The 14,773-nt window shown below is 43.7% G+C and overlaps 1 protein-coding gene and 2 non-coding genes across 3 annotated transcripts; 1 reads left to right on the top strand and 2 right to left on the bottom strand.

The window, feature by feature from the left end:
- Positions 1–343: 343 nt before the first annotated feature.
- Positions 344–11,611, top strand: LOC125293192 (transcriptional regulator QRICH1-like). The gene is made up of 13 exons (XM_048240939.1): positions 344–547; positions 3,412–3,698; positions 4,021–4,191; positions 4,680–4,814; positions 5,091–5,448; positions 6,723–7,141; positions 7,463–7,628; positions 7,911–8,065; positions 8,179–8,293; positions 8,605–8,713; positions 9,165–9,316; positions 9,849–9,939; positions 10,259–11,611. The coding sequence occupies exons 2-13, from the start codon at positions 3,456–3,458 to the stop codon at positions 10,446–10,448; spliced, it is 2,304 nt and encodes a 767-aa protein (XP_048096896.1). The 5' UTR covers positions 344–547; positions 3,412–3,455; the 3' UTR covers positions 10,449–11,611.
- A 1,087-nt stretch (positions 11,612–12,698) lies between these two features.
- LOC125294066 lies at positions 12,699–12,912 on the bottom strand. The gene has a single exon (XR_007193478.1). It is a non-coding gene; the product is annotated as a small nucleolar RNA U3 (small nucleolar RNA).
- An 866-nt stretch (positions 12,913–13,778) lies between these two features.
- LOC125294067 lies at positions 13,779–13,991 on the bottom strand. Its single transcript, XR_007193479.1, has one exon. It is a non-coding gene; the product is annotated as a small nucleolar RNA U3 (small nucleolar RNA).
- Positions 13,992–14,773: the final 782 nt, after the last annotated feature.

Raw genomic sequence — 14,773 nt, 5'->3', positions numbered from 1 at the left:
TAATCTGTTCAAAACAGTCAACCAAAAACTGAGAACTGGATTTACTTTAGAAAATATCATATGCACAATGCATTTTTGCTGGGAAACGATCGTGTATATATATATGGTCATGTTTTCCATAGCTTATTTACAGTAATAACTTGGCAGTTAAATCGTTTTAAAATATTTAAAGAAATAAATCGTGCTTTCCAATAATTATTGAGATTTGGAAATTATCCCAAAGAATCTACGAGAGACTACGTTCGTCTCCTTTAAAGCACTCGAGGAATCGTCTGCTTTCGCAGTCTCGCGATACAAACAGAACCTGCCTAAAGTCCATCGGATTGGTCAGAAGGGACTTGTTGTAAGATGGCGCCCAGAGAGGTGTGTGTGTGTAAGAAAGAAGAAAACATGCAAATATGATTATATTTTGAGTAATTGCAACCGACCACGCCACAGAGCAAGACAACAATACTATTTTTGTTCATTTTAACTCGATCGTACACGACAATTGGTGTCTAAAGTGTAAACAGGGAGAAGAACAAAACGAACAGGCCTGGAAACAGAGGTAGGTAGATAACTAGCTATATGGCACATTTCTGAACAGTTATTCTCATGATTTCTGTAAACCAGGGATGTATATCTAGATATGGTTATATGCTATAATTCAGCGGCACACTAGCAGCCACCATAGAGTTATTGGCATCATGCAAAGTCAGATTAAGCTCACAATGATGAGGAATGCTATTAGTTATCAATCATCACAGCTAACGTTGATGAATGCTGCTGCATCCTACGTTTACTAGCTGGCTTTTGAAGTTCTGTAGTTGCAGTGCAGAGCGTCCGGAGTTGTCGGCCACGAGCCAGAAATGACAAAGTGGAGAGTGTGGACGAGTGCTCTGCTAAATACAAGCGTACTTTCCTGGAACATTTTACGTTGGCTACAGTACCTTCTGGGTCATGTCATTCACGTATATCAGAATGTTCTACCACAGATGTATGCCTGAGCTAGAGCATGGTTTCCCTGAAGATGTCAGGTGTCAAAAGCACATCTGTGTTTAGTGAGTCTTGTTGAACTGAAAGGTGGATTTTATATTGATTGCCAAGGTTTGAAAATAAATCCTTAAAATGTAAGGAGGTCTGTTGAAAGGTTGCTTCAGTACATAAGACAAGTTCTTTTTGAGCATGGTACAATTGGTGCTTGCTCTTCCTTGGTTAATTGACGTAAATGGAAACATTTGTAAATTACAGTTGGGTAACCCTGGGTACAGCCTCTCGTAGTCAGTGTATGTTCTTTGCAGTGCGATTACCAAGGAAGTTATTGCCGAGAACGCGCTCCTTTACGAGATGGTCAGTGTCCCCTGCTGTCAGAATATTCAGATGACGAATGCTGAGGTCTGTACAATTATGTAAAATGAAGGGCCTGCTCTTGTCGTTTCACCCACAACAATCTTCAAACGTCAAAAGTCTGATGTAAACAAGAGACAATGTGGCTTAAATGGAAAATGTAATAATAATGGAATTATTAATTTGAAATGGACAGTAGCTTTATCCAAATGTGTGCATTTGAATAGGAAAAAGGTGAAAATAGTGACTATTGTATTACCTTGTTTGCACATAACACTTTACATATGTGTACTAGCTTGTGAGACGAACCATTAGTGACAGAAGGGCCGTTTTTTCTACGTGGCTGGCGATACCGCCACTCCAGCAGTAGATTGCACTTTCGCGTATTCTCTGCACAGTCAGAGCTCACTTATTGATCCAACTTTCTCGGTTTTCACATTCTCCTTTCAGACTTCCAATCTATCTCTTCCCCAGGTATGCAGACCCGATTTGAGTTAGAGAGAAACTAGAGAATATAAATCACACTGGCGCATTTAACTATGAGCACATGATGGTGCATTCCGGATCACCAGACCAGGGCTTAAATTTCACTGCGGGATTGCGGGTATTGCGCATAATTTGTTCAAATCCCGCAACTCTAGCCATCATAATGCGAGAAATTCCCGCATACACTTTTACAGCCTGTCTGATGACGTTAATATAGCCTAATCATTAAGTGGCGTGAATGCGCTGCTATTGACCGGACTGATCAACTACCGAGTTGAATTGAACATAGCCTCATGCAGACGCACACACGGAGAGAGAGAGAACGAACCACTTTGCGCTTACGCAAATAGGCTACGCTACCATGGCAAACTTTTACATCTGGAAAGAGCTCCTTGGTAACTATCCTGCTAGCTCAGGTCACGTCAACACTTGATACCAGAAAGATTGTCTTCGACATGTTAGTTTTTTGAAAATGTATTGTATCTAATGACATAGAAAACATAATGATTTGCATACACATACCGCACTATGCACAACTTTTATTCACTAGCGACTACAGCCTAAAACCGTCAGGTTGAAGGGGGGCTAATTACTCCATAGAATTACTCTCAGGTATTTTCTTAAAGTGACAGGCACTGAATTACACCTACTCATCACCAATGTGCACTCAATTGGACCTACACACCACATTAAAGATACCTAAAGTGTTATAGGTTAAACGTCAATAAGAGGCATTCAAATTACTAAATATGTTTAGCTACTATAGTAATTACTAGTAAAATGCTATACTTTAAAAAATGCATTATTAAATAAATACATTCTATATGAATTCAAAAATATATGATAGAAACATATCACATAAGCTATCATTTTCAGTGTGTGTTTGTGTGTGTGGAGAGAGTCAAGCAGAATCTAGGATGTCCACTGTTGTGAATGATCCCACTACAGTATATATTACTGATGACGTCAGGGTGGTGGGGGCCCCAAAATCAAACACTTTTTTTTTTAAAGTATCGAAGTATTGAAATCGCAATTCTTGACTTGGGATCAGAATCAACCCCCCCTCCCCCAAATTGTGTAAATCCCCCCTACATGAATAACCTAAGGGGGGAATTCCCCCCCATTTTGAAAAATGAATTTTAAGCCCTGACCCATCCTTGTCCCAGGCCAGCACGGAGTCCACTAATCATTCAGGAAATAGACTGTGGGTGCCATACACCACACTAATTCAAGCCAGATGTTGTATTTTGAAAGCGTACAGTAACCATCTTGGCTTACCGGTATGTCTGTTTCAGAACAATGGATATTAATTTTGATGGCAATGAATAATGCATTACTTAATGCTGAGTGTTGTGTGTCAAGTTGCTTTTCTGAGAAAAGAATGGGTGGTTTGCTATGTGTGAGATTATTTCAAAGCATCTTTACTTATTATTATTATTTGTGTCTGATAGGAATGTGTTTTTTTCCATGTGTATATTCTGGCCCTGCATCCTTTTGATGATTTCACATTCTGTGTGATCTCACTGACACCTTTTAGACGGTAGTGAAATTTGCATCTGTTTTGATTCCATGCTATTTCATTCATGCGTGTGTCTGCAGACAGGTGTGCACTGTTTGGCTAGCCAGCCAGGAGAGGAGGGGCCATGAACAACTCCATGGAGGGCTCGGTGTCGTTCGAGGAGCTGGTGCGTGTGAAGGCGCGCAGTGTCCCCCAGCACCGAATGAAGGAATTCCTGGAGTCTCTGGCCAACAAGGGGCCCGAAGCACTGCAGGAGTTTGGCCAGCAGGGCGGCGACAACAACACCATGGTGTACCAGCAGGGAGCCAACTGCATCTACACAGACAGCACAGAAGTGGCAGGCTCTCTTCTGGAGCTGGCGTGCCCGGTAAGAGAGAGTGAAGAAGGACTAGAAGAATATTGAAAAGGATACTGAATCTCTGTCAAGCAGGGTTGCACGCCAGTAATTGTGACCTTATATGTTAAGATTACAATCTACTTATTTAGAATGGTGGACATGAAAATGAGCACTTGCAGGTGAAATATTACAGTGCTACTTTAAAATGTGTGTATACAGTTGCCATTTACAGCCCATGTCATTTAATTGTTACTTTTATAGTGGAAATTGCACAAGTAGATAAATGGAAGAGTTGTCTTTCATTATGATATTGTTGTTGACCGTTTTGGCTCCTCCCCTTGGGTTTATGCAGGTTCAGGTGCAGGTGCAGCAGTCACCGCAGCAACAGCAGCAGCAGCAGCAGCAGCAGCAGCAGGTGGTGTCCTCGGCGCAGTCCCAGGTAACCCAGGTAACAGCCGCACAGATGTCCCCGCAGCTCACCACAGCCATGCAGCAGGCCAACGAGCAGCAGATCCAAGTCCAGGTGAGCTTGTGCCAGCTGTGATTTAGATCAGTGGTTAGTGTTATTCACCTTATTCCGCGCGCAAACATGGGGGCACTAGCTTTGCCCACATTGTCTCTGAACTTCCGATTGAGCAGTACATCCATTGCGATACATTGAGATGCCAGTCATCTCGATAGAGCTCTGCTATCATATATTATGGGTCATCCTAAAGTTAGGAACGTTTATTTCAGATTTTGGTGACTTAAGACATTTCTGTTATACAGCTTTCCTATCTGAAGTTAGGAAAAAACTGACTTTGGAGCGGCTGTTCTGTAAGTTAGCCTCTCTATCCTCTTCTGCCGTGTTATCCCAATGAAGCTAACTAGACGTAGCTAGCCGACCAGAAGTTTAAAGACAACGTGGAATTTTAAAAAATGGGCGGGGCTGAATAAAGTGAATATGAGAGGAAAATCATCCCAATCCGAGTCATTCATCACATTATCTCCCATTCTCCGTCTGTCCGTCAGGTGCAGATTCAGGGTCAGCAGGCTCAGATAGGACAGGTGCTGCAGGTGCCTTCTCCCTCCCAGCAGCAGTTGCAGGGGGTTGCCACAGCAACACAGCTCATCCAGCATGAGATCACAGAGGAGCAGCACCAACAGGTGAGCTCACAACTGAAATGCTTAATATAATGTTAATACACTGCATAACTTACTATGCATGCACACTCACTCACACATACAAGTCAGAATAATAACATTTTGATGCTCTTTGTGTAGAATATTATTTTGTGCTAAATATAACTGCCAAGCTATTATCCAGAACTGCCTGAGGTTATTGCACATCTCAAATACGCATTGTTATATGGTCTCAACTTTATAGTTCTCTGTTCTTCTCTTCTCCTCCCTTATGTCCACTTCTGCCTTTTCCTCCATCAGATCCAGGCCCAGTTGGTGGCAGCTGTGGCTGGAGGGCAGCAGATCCAGATCCAGACGGTAGGGGCCCTCTCTGATGCTCAGGTCCAGGCTCAGGGCTCTCCACGTGGGGATGCTGACCGGAGGACCCTGGGGGTCCCCAGCACGGCTACGTCAGCCGCTGGGGTTCTCCAGCCGGCCAAGAAGCGCAAGGTGGACTTGCCCATCACTGTCTCGTACGCGTTACCGGGGCAACAGTTGGCCACGGTGCTGGCTATCCCTCAGGGACAGCAGCAAAGCTACGTATCCCTGCGGCCGGACCTGCTGACTGTGGACAGCACACACCTGTACAGCGCCACTGGCACCATCACCAGCCCTACAGGTACACACGGCTGAGGGCGCACATTAACTAAGGGACAGATGGGGTGAAATGTACAGCAGACTTAAAGGACGAGATCTATACATAAAGATACTTTGATATTAATTTAGGTTATGGCTGTTTGGAGTCACCCAAAATTAGCTAACACCAATTTGTACGTACTTTTTGTCATTCCGGTATGATATTGAGCTAAAGTGTGTTGAAACACCGGAAATCTGGCGCTAGTTAGCCGATGCTACCAACAGTTTTTCGATGTAATAAATAATTCAGTGGAAATGCATGGATTCCAGTTGCTGCTACTGGATAACCGGAATCCATGCATTTCCACAGAATTATTTTCGGAATCTGGCCCCTTATCATACCTGTTCATTCGTACTCATCGTGACTAAATTCAAGATGGCGGCGAACGGTAAACTTCATGAAGGTACTGTCTGTATAAATCGTCTTGTAAATAAACTACCAGTGCTTTTTCAAAGTTCTCAATGTCTCGTTTTAAATGTCAAGGCCCTCGGAAGTCTACCAAAGAAGTATGGAGCTACTTTGAGCCTCGTAAATGGTGTAAAATGGCTAGGCCGATGCCGGAGGCACCCTCATCGAAAAACTGTTGGTAGCATCGGCTAATTAGCGCCAGATTTCTAAGTGCAGGGGACAAGCTGAGATGAGCTTGTATCATGTTTCGGTGATACTCGGTATCATGTTTCAACACACTTTAGGTCAATATCATACCGGAATTCTCCTTTAACATGGTTAAGTATAACTCCAGTATAGAGTATTGATTTAGACCAGACCCATAGTCCAGACCATGTCTGCACAATACTACAGTAATTTCCTTTGTATTAGCCACATTGGACAGGACATTGTTTTATGCAAGCTAAAAAAACGAAACCATATTAATACTATATTAACTGCCCCCGTGTATTAACCTTATAGCTGAATAAATGTAGCAAAATCAAGGTATAAACCACGGCTAATAGTTGGGAAATTACGGTACAGACATCAAACGAGGTCCACAGTTACACACACACAAATGCACTTAGACTCCCCTTAGCAGAGCCAAAAGACTTTGTTTGTTTGGGGCAGACTTATTATAAACACCTTAACAACAAACATGTGGGTGATTCTGACCTGAAGGCAGACTGTTAATCACTTAATAGGCAGACTGGTCATCACTGTTTTATTCTCATATGCACTTACGCCTTTCCCTCTGGGGGGGGTGCATGTGTAAACACACTCAAACTCAAGCCTGACATCTGACTTCATGGGTGTCCTGTGCCTAGGCGAGACGTGGACCATCCCAGTGTACTCAGCGCCAGCCCAGCAACAGGGCATCACCCACATCGCCATCCCCCAGGACGCCTACGGCACCACCGCCCTCCAGGTAGCCACGTCCGCCGACGACAAGGACAAGCAGCTCAAGATGGCCGTGGCCAGCGTCACGGCGGGAGCGGCGCAGATGGCACCCGTCTCCACGGCGACCGTCTCGGGCATGGTGGCGGGTCAGGAGGAGGCCGTGCAGACACTGGCCAACACGCTGTTCCCGGCACAGTTCATGAACGGCAACATCCACATCCCGGTGGCCGTGCAGACGGTGACTGGAGCCTACTCCAACGCCACGCAGTCGCTGCAGATCTGGGACCCGCAGCAGCAGCACATCGTCCAGGCACAGGGCGGAGCGGTTCAGGAGCAACAGCTGCAGGTGGGTAAAGGGCGTTGGGAAAAAGGTAATTTTTTTTTATTTTTTTTTTTACCTGTTGTGTTACGGAGGTTACATGAGAAACCTGTAGATAATTAAATTATAAATGAACCTGCAACTAACTATTTTCATATTACTACAGTAGAGTACTAGTACCGGTAGCTCATGAAAACAACTTTAAGTTATGTACCACTCATTCATGAAATGTTAGTTGGTGAAACAATCCACGTTTAGTGTTCTTAGCCCACTACATATGATTGAATTTGGTCTTGTGATTAGTCAAGTGCATTGACTGACGGCTCTTGTCCTCCCCCGTCTGGTCAGACTGTGACTGTGTCGGAGGTGGAGGCCCAGTCCCAGGCGCCGCCGGAGATGCTGCTGCCCAACTCCCTGAAGCCCGAGGAAGGGCTGGAGGTGTGGCGGCTCTGGGCCCAGCGCAAGAACGCCGAGCTGGACAAGGAGCAGGCCTCCAAACTAGCACCAATCGGACGTGAGTATGCAAATACACACAATCACAGACACACACACTTATAGTTTATTACTGTGATTCAACTAGTAACATATGACATGTCTGGCTTCTGTTGCCTTAAAGCAGGTTATCTTGAGAAATTCCGTGTGTATGTACACGTACTCCATCAATGTGTGTGAGGTAGTCATTTTGCTTTTGATAACCTGTGTGTATGTGTGTGTGTACACTTACTCCAATGTATGCGAGGTGCTAATTTTGTTTTTGATGACCTGTGTGTGTGTGTGTGTGTGTGTGTGTGTGTAGGCCGGCAGCCCCTGCGGTTCCAGGAGGACCTGGTGTCGAGTGCGGTAGCGGAGCTGAACGTGGCGCTGGCGCTCATGACGGAAGAGGCGCGGGGCCTGGAGGGAGAGAGCTACGAGGCCGACGTGCTCTACTACGTCTTCCTGTGTATACAGAAGGTGAGCCTTGGACACACACACTATTTCACATTGCTAATACTGCTGGACTCTATAGTCTCTGTAGTGGAATTCATTATCTGTTATCACAGACGTTCTTCTCTCCTCTGTTGTAGTATCTGTTTGAAAATGGGCGAGTAGATGACGTGTTTTCGGACCCATATTACGCACGCTTCCATCAGTGGCTACACCGGATACTGGAGCCATGGAAACCTAGCATACATCCTCTAAGTAAGAGTCTATGTTGCACGCTCACACACAGGTTCTAAGGGGTTTGTCTAAAGTTTTCATGACGTATTTTGGTCTTTCCACTAGAAGTGAAGTTTTCCAAAAGTAATATGATTTTCCACTTTAGATGCCCACCATTTCAGGAATGCTTTCACTTTTTTCCCCATTGCCTGTTAAGTGCTATGCAGAAATGGAATTAGTGGTAGCTGCTTACCACATCACATCATTCTTGAAATTCAGAGAGGGTTGTCCACACTGAGTGTGGATGATGTGAGGTGATGATTTAGTGTGTGTGTGTTTTGTGTCTTTGCTAGGCTACATTATTCCCAGCCACGTCACAGAGGAGATGCTGTGGGAGTGTAAACAGCTGGGAGCGCACTCCCCCTCCACACTACTCACCACCCTCATGTTCTTCAACACCAAGTAAGACACACACATGCACCTCTTTCCCACTTCAGGGGGTATTCCAAGTATGTGGTTTAGTGACAAACCTGGGTAAGTTAACACAGAGTACGTGGTAAACTTCCTACAACAAGAGCCCTATGGCATTGTTTTGTTAGGAGAATGAAGTCATACAGCTCTTCTATTAGGAGTTTTACCACTTAATTTACCCAGGTTTGTCACTAAACCACATACTTGGAATACTCCCCTGTTCATCTGCTCCATGCATCCACAATCAGATCCATTGACTTTGTCTTTCATAAAGTCATATTAAAATAGCTTTATTGGCATGACATTTATGCTCACAAAAAAAGCAGTCAACTATGAAGTTAACTGGAAAGGAACACACAAACATCATTCAACACACATTAAAGGGGATTCCGCGTATACATACATAAGATCAAACCATGAAAGGTTCTTCCTTCTCGCTCAGGTATTTCCAGCTGAAGACAGTAGATCAGCACATGAAGGTGGCCTTCTCCAAAGTGCTCCGACACACTAAGAAAAACCCGTCCAACCCTAAAGACAAGAGCACCAGCATCCGCTACCTGAAGGGGGCTGGCCCGCACCATCTGGGACAGAAAGGTCCTTATCAATACTTTTACACACCCTTCAGGGTTGTTTAAGTAAGACTTGAAGCTGATACCTCTTTAATTATATGTATGAAATGTTTTTAAAATATAGTGAAAAAAAAACCCTGACCGTGACTCTTACACCACGGATGTGTTACAGTGTTCCCAACGGGAGTTCTACTTCCCCTTGTATTGCTGGTTGATAATCACAACACACACACACACACACACACACACACACACACACACTCTGTCTGGCTCAGTTTGCTGTAAGGGCAGGCTAGAGGGAGAACAGGGGCCAACCTGACTACTTTACTTTCCCTGCTGAAGTACTGGGAAGAGTCGACTAAAACTTAATTGCTTCCTCCTTCCCCAGAGGTACATATTCCGTTACTAGTCAGGCATCATGGGATTCTGGTCGACTATCTCCCATATAGGTTACTTTAGTGGTAAACACATCTCAGGAAAACGGTTAACATTAAATATTAACATCAGTTGTATTACACCCCCGCCCCCACCCCGTGCGCCTTGCGTTCTGGCTCTAGTGACTGATGACATGTACGCGGAGCAATCTGAACACCCGGAGAATCCACTGCGCTGTCCGATCAAGCTCTATGACTTCTACCTCTTCAAGTGGTAAGCCCTCACACATACAAACACATCCTCTTGAAATCCAGTGCACATCCTAAGCGCACAATAATATAACTAGCAATGCAGTGGACACTTCAAGAACACTCATTCTTGGCATTCTCAGTCTGTGTTTTTGATCCCCAGCTGTTACTAAATCAGTGACTGTTGTGTGGTGTGGTGTTGTGTGGTGTGTGTGTGGTGGATTTGCAAAAAAGTGCATATACAAAAATTGTGTTTGGCAGAATTGCTAGATATGATTGGATTTCAAGCGCACAAACGGCTTTTGGCTGTTCTGACCCAGCTTATGTTCTGTGTTCCACATCAGTCCTCAGAGTGCGAAGGGACGGAACGACACGTTCTACCTGACCCCCGAGCCCGTGGTGGCTCCCAACAGCCCCATCTGGTACTCGGCACAGCCCATCCCTCGCCAGCAGGTGGAGCAGATGCTGGCCCGGATCCTTGTTGTGCGCGAGATCCAGGAAGCCGTCGCCATGACTGCAACCACCATCCAGTAGGGCCTGTTGGGAGGAAGGGAGAGACGGACCAGCGTGACCTCGATCAGCTGTCTCCCTCACTGTGTGTGTGTGTGTGTGTGTGTGTGTGTGTGTGTCTCTGTCTCACCCTATCTCTCTATTTTGTCTGTTCAACTTGTCTCTGTCTGTTTCTTTAAAGTCTTTCTGTATTCTCTTCTTACTCTACGCCTTCCTGTTTGCTGCTTTCTCTGTGTTTTCAGACAAACTCTTTGCCAAAAGACTGTATTTGACTGCAGAAACATATGGTGGAAGAGTGGCCTTTCTCATTTCATGTGCCACTATACTGTTTCTCCTTTTAAAAATGTTGTCATTTTTATTACTTTGACATTTTGTACGACTTCTTTGCCTTGTGACCACTGCGCTGACACAAACCACATATACGCTCAGCTGGATTTGGTCGTGCTTGAATACCCACCCGCGCGCGCGCGCTTCTTTTTCACTACATCTGTATTTTTTACTGTGCTCTTATTTATTCTTTTACACCCATCTGTTAATCACATCTCCACTCTGTCTCTCCTATTTGAAATGGATGTACAGCTGTAGCCTTGTGCTGCATTAGCTAGTTTGCAGAAGTGTATACAAATACTGAAAAAGTGGATGCAAGTGTATACAAACACATATACACACACACTTGGGTTCATTTCGTGACACGGCTGCTGGGAAGCAAGAACTTTTTTTTATCTCCAGATGCCATGGGACAGACTGGATGATTGCCATGGACACAGCACCTTTCCCCTCTTGGTGTAGTTTAATTTTGATTGTAATGAATGGTAGAATGAACACTATGGGCTATTGCTGCCTGCCACCTCCCTTGGAGAACCATGTGAACCTCAATGCCTCCAATATGGATAGTGACTCCACAAAGGCTGCTTTTTGGTGAAGAGGCCACTAGGGGGAGCTCTAGCACATAAGCAAAGTGCAAAAGGAGGAAGGAAATGACACAGCTAGTGTCTTCAAAATGAAGATACTAACACATACACTAAAACACACACACTGATAAAGCCTAAACCATGGACTATGTACACACCACCTCTGCCATTCACCCCTTTGGACTCTTAAGCGGGGGACTGTACTGTATCATCATTTGTGTATCATACATGATTACCGTAATTATACATTACATAAAAACCGCCTGTTCAGATTTACATGTCATCTGTTTGTGTTTTTTTAAACCCAGACATTGTGTCTCTATAGGCTTCTAGAGACGACCACAACATTGCAGGAAGCTACAGAATCTTCTGGTTATCAGGCACATTTATCTGGTTATTGGGCAGCCATGGCCTACTGGTTAGCACTTTGGACTTATAACCGGAGGGTTGCCGGAACCCCGACCAGTAGGCACGGCTGAAGTGCCCTTGAGCCAGGCACCTAACCCCTCACTGCTCCCCGAGTGCCGCTGTTGTTGCAGGCAGCTCACTGCGCCGGGATTAGTGTGTGCTTTACTGTGTTCACTGTGTGCTGAGTGTGTTTCACTAATTCACGGATTGGGAGAAATGCAGACCAAATTTCCCTCTCGGGATCAAAAGAGTATATATACTTATACATAGTGGGTTACTCTACCCTCACACTCAGCTGCCACAGCTACACCCAACTGCCAACCAGCAACAAATAAAAACCTACAGCTCCAGCCTCTTAGTGATTTTAGGAAGACACTATGGTCCTTTCTGAGACCGGTCCCAACATACTTAGTTACGGAGTGCACTCGGGTGGGAATCATCCTTACAGCTAATGCTAACCATACAGCAAAAGACTGACAAGATTTGGGAAAGATTATTGAAAGATTGGATGGAGTCTTTAAACAAATGCTCCCCATTCAAGCTTTACTCAAAAGACTACTCAAAAGACAATCTTTCAATAATCTTTCCCATATCTTGTCAATATCTTCTGGTGTAAGGATGGCTTAAATTGAGTTCCCTCTTAAGTAATGTTAGCAACAGGAGGCACAATGTCTCCAAGAAAGGAAATGCAGGATTAAAACCAGGCTTAGCTAGGAGAAATCAACTGTTTTGAAACTGAACGGCCAAACAATTTATTTTATAGTCCCTTTATTTGTAGATTTTCCAAGGCATGAACTTGTCAAAGTTTTTTTTTTCCCCTTCAAACATTAATCATTGCGAATGTGATGAGAATTTCCGAGCTTTTCCTCTAGCGTCTGAAATTATAAAACTGTTGGTTTGAAACTTATATAGCATTAGACATTTAAAATTAATTAATATTCAACATATGGATCTAACCGCTCTGAACATGCCCCTTTCACCCTATGATCAAAGATCAATAGGGACGGTCATCAATAATAGATATCGAATGGATAACTCCATGGATTTCTATCCGATTCGCGCTCAGAAAGGAACACTACGACTCGTCATCGTGGCTAGCGAAACTCAACTTTTTCGAAACGCATTTCCATGTCAATAACTATAGAAATGATCCCTGAAAGTATAGTCTTACCTTCACCGTTGTTCTCTGCAGGATAGTCACTCACATGCCTACATTTCGCAGTGACGGTTCAACTCACCGATGAGAACCGTCTAGATGTTTTTCGTTGCGATGAGAAAAACTTCACTCCTGTATCCGCGTCATTTTAGCCCACAGTTTATGTCCGATACTTCAATTTCTCTCTTAATGTGTCCACTATTTTCATGTCTCTATGGACCACTTCTGAACTAACCAAACAAAAACATCCACACTTGAAAAGTCGTGAAGTAGCCTATGATTAAAGATTAAACATACGATGACATCGGTTATGGACCACTTCTTGATAGGCCTCTTAAGTGATGTTAGGAACAGGAAGACTGGACACTGCTTTGACAATGTTGGTAATAGCTCAGAGGAAATGCAGGATTAAAGCCAGTTTAGCTAGGATAAAGCACATTTTTTTAAACAGAGCAGCCAAACAAATACACCCCCTTCCCTTAGTAGTCCCTTTATTTGTAGATTAGGCTATCCAAGGCCCTCTCTGATATGCACTGCACTGTGACTTTATAGCCTGCCACATTTTTTCTTGCTTCCTTCAAACATTTAGTTTAAATCACTGTGAATGCGAGGTGAATTTATTTTACAGATATTCCTAGCCTCTGAAGTCATTAATACAAGTGTTTTCAATTAATACAATAGTGTTATCAATCATAGAGACTAACACAGCTTATACATCTTTAACAATACTACATCTCTATGCAACATCAGCACCGCGATCTACAACATAATCAAGTATAAACAACTTGAAGTCCTAGGCTACTATGTTTAAGCAAAACACACTGACCACTAACTACTCCCTTAACGCTATCCATTCGATATTTTTGACATTATAGACTAACCGCTTTGAACATGCCCCTTCCCCCTACGACCAAAGATCAATAGGGACGGTCATCAATAATAGAAATTCTATGACCAAAGTCATATATCTCTATACGATTCGCGCTCAGAGAGGGACACTGCATCTCGTCATCGAGGCTAGCGAGACTCAACTTTTTCAAAACGCATTTCCAAGTCAATGACTATAGAAATGATCCCTGAAAGTATAGTCTTGCCTCCTTTCAACTTTCCTGGAGGATAGTCACTCACATGCCTACATTTCTCAGTGACGGTTTCACTCACCGATGAGAAGAGACAAGATGTTTTTCATTGCGATGAGAAAAACCACATATCCGCGTACTTTCTCTCTTATGTGTCCACTTTCATATGGACCACTTCTGAGAACTAACCAAACAATAACATCTACACTTGAAAAGTCGCCTATTGAGAAGTTATAGCCTAAGTTCAATGTTCTTAGTCTACCCATAATGCAACGCTACAGTCGGGTTTTCGAGATGACACATTATTATTTGATAGTGTTTTATTTCCCATGTTCCATGCAGTGCTATATCCTATTCCTCCTCGGGCCGGATAAGTGTTTAATTTCCTCATAGCCTACGTTTAGAACTTAACCTATCAACTACCATCCATCTACGGTTAGCCCAGTGCATTTCCTGTGTGCACGGTAAGCCTCGACATAAACAAGTTTCTCGATACATAGCCGATAAACAACAACCGATAGACTGTATAAGATCCACAAGCTACATATCATGAAGGTTAATTAATTGCTCAGTCAGAATTTTAACCCTAAATAACTGACATAATAACCCCATAGTTTTACCGAGAGACTTATCGATTACTGATTTGCTACTAGGCCGAATGCAATAGAACAATGCAAATTCAAATGCAAATGCAATGCAAATAGAACCCCTCGTTATGCAGAAGGAATAGGGCTAATATTAACCCCTCCCTATTTCACAAATTCACTCTGCCAGAATTCTTACCACTAACACACT

Source organism: Alosa alosa, chromosome 4 (assembly GCF_017589495.1).
Source record: "Alosa alosa isolate M-15738 ecotype Scorff River chromosome 4, AALO_Geno_1.1, whole genome shotgun sequence".
Classification (NCBI taxonomy): domain Eukaryota; kingdom Metazoa; phylum Chordata; class Actinopteri; order Clupeiformes; family Clupeidae; genus Alosa; species Alosa alosa.
This window is presented reverse-complemented; position numbering and strand designations above follow the sequence as displayed.

Excerpts from the sequence above, each read along its gene's own strand:
- LOC125293192 (XM_048240939.1), top strand. The coding sequence starts at position 3,456 with ATGAACAACTCCATGGAGGGCTCGGTGTCGTTCGAGGAGCTGGTGCGT. Across the intron at positions 7,142-7,462 it reads TTCAGGAGCAACAGCTGCAG|ACTGTGACTGTGTCGGAGGT; the intron begins GTGGGTAAAGGG and ends CCGTCTGGTCAG. Across the intron at positions 8,714-9,164 it reads CTCATGTTCTTCAACACCAA|GTATTTCCAGCTGAAGACAG; the intron begins GTAAGACACACA and ends CTTCTCGCTCAG.